This window comes from Grammomys surdaster, unplaced genomic scaffold (genome assembly GCF_004785775.1).
Source record: "Grammomys surdaster isolate TR1022 unplaced genomic scaffold, NIH_TR_1.0 174, whole genome shotgun sequence".
NCBI classification, from domain to species: domain Eukaryota; kingdom Metazoa; phylum Chordata; class Mammalia; order Rodentia; family Muridae; genus Grammomys; species Grammomys surdaster.
The window spans coordinates 21,682,079-21,692,747 of record NW_021604622.1 but is presented as its reverse complement, the minus strand read 5'-3'; the positions used below and the strand labels follow the sequence as shown (position 1 = coordinate 21,692,747).

The 10,669-nt window shown below is 42.3% G+C and overlaps 1 protein-coding gene across 1 annotated transcript in view; it reads right to left on the bottom strand.

Annotated features, from left to right (window-relative positions):
* The window catches only part of Dnah5 (dynein axonemal heavy chain 5), a 237,302-nt gene that overhangs the window by 102,774 nt on the left and 123,859 nt on the right, over positions 1–10,669 (bottom strand). Inside the window, exons 46-47 of the mRNA XM_028767581.1 lie at positions 8,133–8,275; positions 7,347–7,481 (exon numbers count right to left, since the gene is read on the bottom strand). Coding sequence (XP_028623414.1) covers positions 7,347–7,481; positions 8,133–8,275 — 278 coding nt within the window. The remainder of the gene's footprint in view (positions 1–7,346; positions 7,482–8,132; positions 8,276–10,669) is intronic.

The following is a 10,669-nucleotide window of genomic DNA, read 5'->3' as shown; positions in this document are numbered from 1 at the left end:
TGTGTATGTGTGTATCTGTGTGTATCTGAGTGTGTGCACATGTGTATATGTGTGTATCTGTGTGAGTGTGTGCACATGTGTATGTGTATATCTGTGTGTCTGAGTGTGTGCACGTGTGTATGTGTGTATCTGTGTGTATCTGAGTGTGTGCACGTGTGTATGTGTATATCTGTGTGTCTGAGTATGTGCCCATGTGTATGTATCTGTGTGTATCTGAGTGTGTGCACGTGTGTATGTGTGTGTATCTGTGTGTCTGAGTGTGTCTATGTGTGTGAGGAGAGAGGTATAAATGTATAGAGAGAGATGTCATTACCAGCCTAGGATAATGTAATGATCTATCACACACACACACACACAGACACACACACACACACACACACACAAATAAGAAAAACACTGCTGAGCATCTGTAATTTGGGGTTGACAGTTCATCTAGACTTCCATGCCGAGACACTGTAGAGATGGCATTTATTTGACAGAGGGCTAGCCAGTATCGGAAATTTCATCTCCAGCACAGGACTATAATGAAGTTGACAGTCTTATTTAGAAGCTGAATCAATGGTCTTAGTGTATTGGCTCTGATGCTACTGATTAAATTAAGCAATAAGAAGTCATGAATTATCCACGCCCTCAACAGTTTTCATTGAGCTGATATTTTGATTCCAATAAGCAAAGGACAGCAAAGTTCATCAGAAACAAAGTTTCATGAGCTTCATTTTCGATAAATATTTGCCTTCCAATTACAATTTTTGATGAGCATCATTCTCAGGTTTGATTAATGTTCTAATAGGAACATTAATTTTTTCAACTAATTGAGACATAAAATTAAACATTTAGAATCTCTTCCCCAGGACCTGGGTGGGAGAGGGGAAGGAGAGGGGAAAAAGAAAACAGAATCAGGTATGTGGGAGCAGAAGAGAAGCCCAGAGGGCCAGGAGAATGGATGGAAATATGCAGCCTCAGGGGAGCTTGGGAGGGGGACCTTCTGGAAAGTGCCAGAGATCTGGGAGGTGAGAGAATCTCAGGACTCAATGGGAGTGACCTTAGCCAAAATGGCCAACAATAGGGAGAGGGAACTCAAGGAGTCCACCTCCTGTAGATAGATGGGGCCTCAAGTGGAGGGATGGGATTACCAACCCTCAGTCAAAATTTCTGACCCAGAATTGTTCCTGTCTAAAAGAACTGCAGGGACAAAAATGGAGAAGAAACTGAAGACGGGAGCCTAGCATGTCGGTCCTCTGAAAAGATCTACCAGCAGCTGACTGATGCAGACACAGATACTTAAACCCAACCATTAAATTGAAGTCGGTGACCCCCATGGTTGAATGAGCGGAAGGATTGAAGAAGCTGAAGGGGAGGATGATGCCAATAGTAAGGCCAGCAGTCTCAACTAACTCAGACCCCAGGGAGCTCCCAGAGATTGAACCACCAGCCAGGCAGCATCCATGGGCTGGTCTGAGCCCCTGCCCCCACCCACACATAGATATCAGACCACTGTCTGGTCTGGCCTCAGTGGGAGAAGATGTGCTTAATCCTCAAGAGACTTGAGGCCCCAGGGAAGGGGGAGGCCTGGTGTGTGTTGGTCAGGGAGGAACACCCTCTCGAAGACAAGAGGGAGGAGGAGTGGGATGAGGAACTGTGAGAGGGGGTCTGGGGAAGCAACGACTAGAATGTAAACAAATTTTTAAAAATTTCTTTAAAAAGAATTTTGTCCCCATAATTCCCTTCTCAGCCACCATAGGCTATCCAACAAAAAGCCAAGTGACAGGTGTTACTTTTCAAGTTATTGGTCAGTGGGGTTCTCCTCAACCACCAAACATTACAGACTAATGACATTGATTTGGATTACCCTCCATCACTTAAGGGTGCATCTGATTCCTGGAGGCACAATTTGAGTTACATGATATGAAGAAATCAAACTAGTACCAACCTAGACTGACTGGCTTTAGTAGTGCTGGAAGGTACTGTACATGCTACCATAGAAAAAAGATAATCTTACTCAGATGTGAACCTTGTAAGCTACATTAATGACTGGCTTGGAAATGCACACACTAGTGGCATAAATATTATGGAAATAAGCAAACACTTTCTGGTTGAATTTAAGGCCTGCCTCACAAGACAGAATTCATTCCCAGTACTGTTAATTTAACTGAGAACCTGTGGCTGAGTAAGTCATAGGTCCTAGAGGAGAACCTAATAATAACATCCTGTAAAATGAACATAGAATTCAACTGACTGCTAAATGCTTACCTTGAAACCTGTAGATATGAGCAGTTCTCAGTGCTTATCTGAGAAGCTTCTTTTTGTGGTATATAGTAATTAGTACACGGACTTACAACTAGTCAGTGCGCAGATAAAAACAGAGTGGGGTGCTCAGCTCTAAATGGGATCTCTCTATCTGCCTCTATGCCTCTGTCTCTCTACCTCTCTGTCTCCCTACCTCTGCCTCTGCCTGTATCTCCTCTCTCACTCTATGTCTCTCTCTGTCTCTCTCTGTGTGTCTCTTTGTCTCTCTGTCTCTCTGTGTGTCTCTCTCTGTGTCTGTCTATGCCTCTCTCTGCTTATCTGTCTCTCTGTCTCTGACTCTTCTTTTTGTCTATCTGTCTGTCTGACTGTGTCTCTCTCTCCCTCTCTCTCTCTCTGTCTCTCTGTCTCTCTCTCTGTCTCTCTCTGTCTCTCTCTCTGTCTCTCTCTCTCTCTCTCTCTCTCTCTCTCTCTCTTTCTCTGACACACACACAGAAAGGAGGGATCTGAGCAAGCAGAAATCACATTGAAAGAGAAGAGAGAGGCACCAGAGGACTACTGCAAAACCACAATTTATTTCCAGTATTCAGACATGACAGAGCTGTTACACACATGACCTCCCAGCACCGTAACTGTACTCACAAGGCCTGCATAAAATCTTGCCAGCCAAAAACTCCCAGCATGAATGGGAGGAACACTCACAGAATACTACCTCTAGACGAAAAGCTATTGGCAATTGATGGCTGCTGAGGGAGGGTGTGTGTTAGTTTGCTTCAGGGATATGACGCCCCGAGTAGGCTGCCCATGCTTCAGTGAGTGGCCCTGCGCACATGCTGTCTGCACTAAAAAGGCTCAGTAGGTTTAACAACAGCACATGGGGTTTGTAGGAAAAAAAGTGGGGGAGACTCAGGTGGGCTTTCCATGCAGCGGGTCCCAATGATATGAGAAGTCCGTGAGTTCCAAGAGTTTTATTGTCATGGTGTTGGATCTGGATGTGCACCCCCCAATCTAAGCCAGGGAGGGCCTGCCTTAAATAGGGGAGGGGGAAGAGGAGGGACTGAGAAGGAATAACTTAATTTAGCTATGCCCCCCTGGCCTTTAGGTAACTCCTGAATATGGAAATCTCTGGACACAGAAGCTTGTGGTCACACCCTCTACCTGTAGGCGGATGGTGATGCAAACCTCTCTGGGAGGAGTTGCTCTGAGCCAAACATGTCTGCAAGGTGCAGGCTAATGGAGATGTAGCCCACGTGTTAGGAGCCTGGATTCTGGGAGAATGGGAAAATGTATTCCGTCCCTTGCAGGGTTGCTGGCCATTTCCAAGCCAATGCTCTACCAAAACCCAAGACCCCTTCACAGTCCTACAGGGGTTGGGAGGAAACCTAGTTGGGGGGAGACTGGGAGTCACATATATGACGTTCTCAAACAAAATTTAAATATATATTTATTTTTATTTTATGTGGTTTTTCCTGTATTCATGTATGTGCACTTTATGCATGCATGGTGTCCATGGAAGTCAGATTAATGTCAGATCCCCCGGAACTAGAAACATTACTAGCTATCATGTGGTTGCTGGAAATCAAACTCAGGTTCACTGTAAGACCAGAATCTATTGGTAACTACTGAGCCATCTCTCCAGTCTCTCAGACAATGAAGATTTTAAAAAAGAATGTCTTCCTTCGTTTGTCAGTATGATGATAGACACTTTTAACACTTGTGTTGGGAGGGAGAGAGAAGAGTGTCTGGAGTTCAAGACTCGCCTGGAATCCTTACTAACACTAAGGTCTAGGCCACATACCTGTGACATGTGAAACATCTCCCATGTATCTTTTCTAACAAATAATATGTGGATGAAGAACAGAAAGGAAATTAGAGCTACTGCTCAATTTGCAACGTAGACTCATATGAAAATGTGTGACATAGTACGATTTACAGTGAATAAATACAATGATCATGGCGATGATTAACAGCCATCACATGGATTTAAGCCCTGCTCAAAAGAGAGAGGTTGTGCCTGGAGCCGGAAACCTAGCCATCCATCTACCCAAGGCTGGAACTGCTGTGGGCCTTAGAGAAGAGCCTACCTCGGCCACTTTAGTAGCCTGGCATAATTCCCAACTCTAAACTTATCTTTATATCCACAGATAGATCTCAGCCATCGTCAAAGAAGCTTTTCTTTGCAATACAAGGAAAATTATCAAAATGCACAAAAAGGGATCCGTGAGTGCCTGTCCCCAACTGATACATCTACAACACAACCCCTGCAGCTAAGGCTCAGGGAGCATGAGCAAGAGGAGCAGAAGGAGTGTAAGAGCCAAAGGACTACAAAGTCTGCAGTAACCAGGAAGCTACACCAATACACTAAACAATATGGCTGCCTAACCAAGGCCTGAACAATGAAAACCAACAGATGTGCTAATGTGGAAGTGGGAAATCTCACAGGATCCCTAAACCAAGAACTTAGGCATCAAGTGACTGGGGGCAGGGAGGGGAGACTAGTGCTTCCCTAGGATGAACCCCTTAGCTGTTATTCTAATACAAATTGGTCAGCTCTGAAATCATACACACACAAGCCACATGTAGATTTGGAGAGAGAGAGAGAGAGAGAGAGAGAGAGAGAGAGAGAGAGAGAGAGACAATAATAAGCAAAGTAAAAGAGAGGGGCAGTCTGAGAAGGGGTCTCTTAGCAGATTTGGAAGGAGGGAGCTTAAGAGGAATTGGAGATAAGAAAAAAAAGAAAGGAAGTAGCAATATTTTATTTTAAAATATTTTCTTCAAAAAATAAGGGGGCTGGAGAAATGTGGCTCAAGGGTTGAGTGTATACTGCCTTTTCCAATGACCCGAGTTTGATTCTCAGCACCCATGTCAAGTGTTTCACGAGTGCTTGTAACCCCAGTTCCAAAGGTATCTGATGGCTTGACCTCCACAGTCACAACCACCATGTGCACACCACACACACACACACACACCACCACCACCACCACCACCACCACCACCACATGTGTCCACAGGTATGCATGTATAATGTAAATAATAATCATAATATTAACAGTTGCGCATGAAAGACACTGAGAGAAACATTTCTCTCTAGTTTAGTAGTTTGATGCAATCTTGTATCCACTTAAGAGGAAATGGTCCATCGTTACAGACTTGGGTCAGTCCTTGAAGTTTTACCAACTAAAGCCGTCCACATTGAAGGTGTTTGTTATGATTGTATGATGGGAGAATATATGACACAGTGGGTCTCATCTGGTAAGAATCTAAGGTTTTATACCCTCTTACAATGTATCATGAGAGTCCTGTTAGAATGCTACACCACTGCAAGACAAGACAAAGTGGCAATTTAGGAAATAGCTTGGAAAAGGGATAAAACTTAGTCTAGAAGAAAATTAGGCTTGAACCAAGAACAGGCCATGGCTCTTACTGAAACTCTGGAGTGGAGCCAGGAGATGTGGGTCATGCAGAGAAAAAGGAAATAAAACAGGGATTCAAAAAGTATCCATTAAAGATGACTCTAAAATCACTGGAGAATAAGAAATAATATGTACAGCAAAAGCAAATATTATGGAGAAGGTGGAAGTTGGTACAAGAAATTGAATGCTGATACTTCAGTCTATATATATATCTTCATATTCAAATGTTTTTATTTCCAATTCAAAAAAATTTTTTTAATTAATGGTACAAAGTAAGTCATTTCACCATGGCATTTCTGTGTGCGCATATTATTTTTACTACAGTCATGCTGTCTGTTACCTTTTCTTGACCTCTTTTCCACTTTCCCATCCCTAACAGTCAGCACTTCTTTCTCATGGATGTTCCCTCACCCACAAGAAGGAGACGTGTGTTCCCGCTGCTCCTGGGCATGTATTTTGGCGCAGTCATTATGGAAATCAGCAAGGAGGCTCCTCAAAATATTTAAAGCAAAACTTCCATATGGTCCAGATTTAACCGGCAGTAAGTGTCTACACCGTACCACCCCCCGCCCTGGAAAAAAATCTATGTAGTTTCGGAGTATATCCTTCTGAGTCAGGCTTATATCACTTAACATAATGATATAAACTCCATCGGTTTCTTCTTTATGGTTAGATAAAACTCTCCTGCATATGTATACCACACTTTATCTGCTAACAGCTACCTCAGCTGCTCCTGTAACTCGGCTGGTAGAAGGTGTGCTTCACTAAATATAGCAAGTGCATATAATCCACGCGCTCTGATTCCCTACACCGTGTTCTGAGAACTGGCCTAGCTGGATCGGATGACAATTCTACTTTTAATGCTTTGAGGGGCCTTCTTGCTGACTTGCGCAGTGGCAGCACTAATCTACATCCTCATCAAACTGTATATAAACGGTCCCCGCTCTCCCTGCACCCTCCCAAATACTTGTTTTCATTTGTTTTCTTAATAACAGCCATGTTATGCGGGTGAGATAGAAGCTTGGTCTAGCTTTGATTTGCATTTTGCTAATTCCTGAGTACGTTGAACATGTTTCCTTCAGGTTTGCATTTTGCTATTTGACAAGTATCTGAACAGGTTATTTTCCCAGAATACTGGATTATTTGGGCTTTTGTTGGTTAGTTGGCTTTTTTTTTTCTTTTCTGAGTTAAGTATTCTAGCTGTTGTTTCCCTATCAGATGAGTAGGAGCCAGATGTTTTCTTGCATTCTGTAGGCTGTCTCTCTATAATTTATTTTCCCAGACAGATATTTAATTTCATAAAATCCTACATGCCAATTCTTTTTTTTCCCCTGAGTTTTCAGTGTCCAACTCAGAAATTGTTTGTCTATACCTCAGGTCGGAATGCTTTCTTATGCTGTTCCACATTTCCATACAAGTATTTAAAACACCACTGAGACCTGGGGCACCTTACATACCCTTTTTATCCATTCTTTGAATTGTCATTTCTTCATGCTTTAAGACTATCTAGTATAACCTAAGGAGAAAGAATTTAACTACATTTGAACGATACAGACAACAGAAGACAGTGTTGGTGTGATGTCATGATTACGGAAAGCTGACAAGGCTGCACCACCCACCCACATGAAACACTCTGAACTTCAGAAACTGGCACAAGCCTATTCCTGCGAGCACCATCGGAGGCAGTACCTGAAACATCAGTGGGGTTGTCGCCGAAGAAAAGTTCAGATTCTTGACCATGTGACTTTCAGGGTCAAATTTAGACATAAATCCTTTGATTATGACTGTCTTGGCTGTCCCTTGTTCGCCAATTAACAGCACAGCCTAAAGTAAAGGAGTACAGGAAGAATGAGATAAACAGTATGAGTTGAATTGTGCCCTCCGACCCACCAACCCCTAAACTGAAGCAGGAATCTGGTACCTTCCAATACAACCATACCTAGAGAAAGAGGCTCTACAGAGGTGGCGACCCAAATGACCCTGCCTAATGATGGCCCTACAGAAACAAAATATCTAGATACACAAACGCCATAGACGCATGCACACAGAAAAGGGCCTCAGGAAGACACGGGAAGGAGACACCATCTGTAAGCCAAGGTCAAGGGACTACAGACAAACCAACCTCGTCAAAACCTTGATCCTTGGCTTTCAGCCTCCAGCACTGAGGAAACAGACTGCCAGGATTTAAACCACTCAGCTGTGATATTTTGTTAGGACAGAAAACTAAGTCAGTAACCAGAAGGGAAAGGATGATCTTAGCAAAACAAGTCAAATTTCATCTCAGTTGAGAATTAGGACTTTTTGACACATGAGGTTGTCCTTTTAAAATAACAAAAGGAGTCCACTCGTTCAAGTAATATCTTCACTTATTCTAAACAGAAACATAAAGTAGTGTGAAAAAAATGCAAGGTTCTTTTGTATTTTCATATGACCTTTTAAAGTAGGCTCTTTTTAATAGTGGTTTAAAAGTTGTACCTTTCCTTGTTTGGCAATGGTTTTAATTAGGAAGTCGGTCCGCACATTGTCCACATTTGGCACGAGGATAGATCCATACTCTGGGGTAGTATCAGGTGGATACATGTATTCTGGGGTACACACGCTCCAATGCCTCCAAGTACCTGGGAACAACAGGGGGGTTCACACCTTCCATCTAATATTGTATGTCCTTGTAATGATCGGTTACCTTCAAAACTGTCATAAAGATACCTTCAAATGCTCACCATAAAACAGATCATTAAGGGGGTATGGATATAGCCCAGCTGGTAGAATCATTTTCTAGCATGGACAGTTTCCTGGGTTCGACCACTAGCACCATATAAAACAGGGTCTTCTGTTTTTCTTTCTGTTGCTTTAATAAAAATCTGACCAAAAAACAACTTAGAGAGGAAAGATTTTATTTCATTTTATACTTCCAGGTCTCAGTCCACCATTGTGGGAAGTCAGGATAGGAACTCAGAAGTTCATGTACAGTTCTTGTACAGCTCAGAATCACCTCCCTAGATATGGGGACTCACACAGTGGGCCATACCCTTCTATATCAGTTGATAATCAAGACAATCCCTCATAGATGTGTCCAGAGAGCAAGCTGATCTAGAGGATTTTTAAGTTGTGAGGTACTAGGACACCAGGCACAGCAGCACGCATTTGTAATACAAGCACTTGGGATGTGGAAGCAGAAAATCAGATGGTGAAGGTCATCTTCAGCAACATAGCAAGGTGAAGGCCTATCTGAGCTACGGAAGACCATGTACCCAAAAAAATATTCAGTGATAGGTTTTGATACGTGATAATTAGCTTCATCAAAACTTCCTAAGGAATTGCTCCAAATGGAGTCCTATATTGGACATATTCCGAAATGTTTTAGAATTGTTTTCTCAGTATGTAACTTTTCAACAATATACTGTACATAAAAATATAGAAGACAGGGAGAAGCATGTACCTGAAGCCATTATTACTTTTAGATGACAAATCTCACAAGCTTTTCACTGGGGGGAGATACTAGATGGTATGTGTATCAATACCCATAAAAATACAAAATTGCTTCTGTGTATTATTGTATATATGTGTATGCATGCATCATATGCATTTATATACATGTAAGTCATTTTAAAGTATATGTTGATGTATATATGAAGATATACAGGTAAGCAAATAGACAGCTGTAGATATAGACACCAATATTTAATGTAATTCTTACACCAACTGTTGGTTTCATTGAAAGCTTGATGTGTATCTAAGTAGGAAATTGATGCAATTTTCTTCAAGTTACTAAAGGTCTCGCCTGCCTTGCAAATGGAACTTGTACCTGGTACCCAAAGTAAAGCACAATTACTATATTTCTTTGTATGTTAAAATTCTTATTTCAGATTTGCCAGCAAATGGATAACACTAGAAAATATCATTCTGGGTGAGGTAACCCAGACCCAGAAAGACATGTATCGTATGTACTCATTTATAAGTGGATATTAGCCACAAAGTACAGGATAACCATGTCACAACCCACAGAGCTAAAAAAGTTAAGTAACATGAAAGGTTCAAGTGGAACATGTAAATCTCACTGAGAAGAGAAAACAGAGTAAACAGCATAAACACTGTGGGTGGATGGGGAGGGAAGACTGAATGCAAATGGGGTGGGGATGGGAACGGGAGGGATCAGAAGTGGGAGGATGGAAGGGGGGAGTACTGGGAAAGACATCTGGAATCAGGAAGCATCTTTGCCACAAGCTAGAAACCTAGGGTAATGGAAGCTCCCAGGAATCAACGAGGGTGACCCTAGCTAAGACTCCTAGCAATGTGGGATATGGAACCTGAACGGGCCATCTCCTGTAAGTCCCACTGGAAGGCAAGACTTCCACTGGAAGGATTGGAAAACAAACCCAATCACAAAACATGACCTACAATTTGTCCTGCCTCCAAGATGTGTTAGGGAAAAGGTAGCACAGAAATTGTGGGAGTGGCCAACCAATGGCTTGTCCAACTAGAGTCCCGAGCCATGAAAGTAAGCTCACCTATAGTGCTGCTCATAGGGATAGGAGCCAGAGGCTGGATAGCCCAGAGACCCATGATAGAAGCAAACACCAATGGCATTTTAAAAAGTCAATGAAACTATTCCTAATGATATTCTGCTATACTGATAGATTGGTGCCTAACTCAATTATCACTAGACAGGCTTCATCCAGCAACTTATGGAAGCAGCTGCAGAGACACGCAGCTAAACACTAGGCAGAGCTTGGGGAATCCATGAGAAGAGAGAGGAAGGACTGTAGGAGCCAGAGGGACCAAGGACAACACAAGAAAACCCACAGAATTACCTAACCTGAGTCCATAGGAGCTCATAAAGACTGAACCAACCAGAGAGCATGCATGGACTCTCTTAAATCCTCTGTGCATATATATGTGTATGTGTACGTATATGTATGTGTATGTATATGTATGTGTACATATATATGTATACATGTATGTGTGAATGTGTATATGTATATATATATATATATATATATATATATATATAT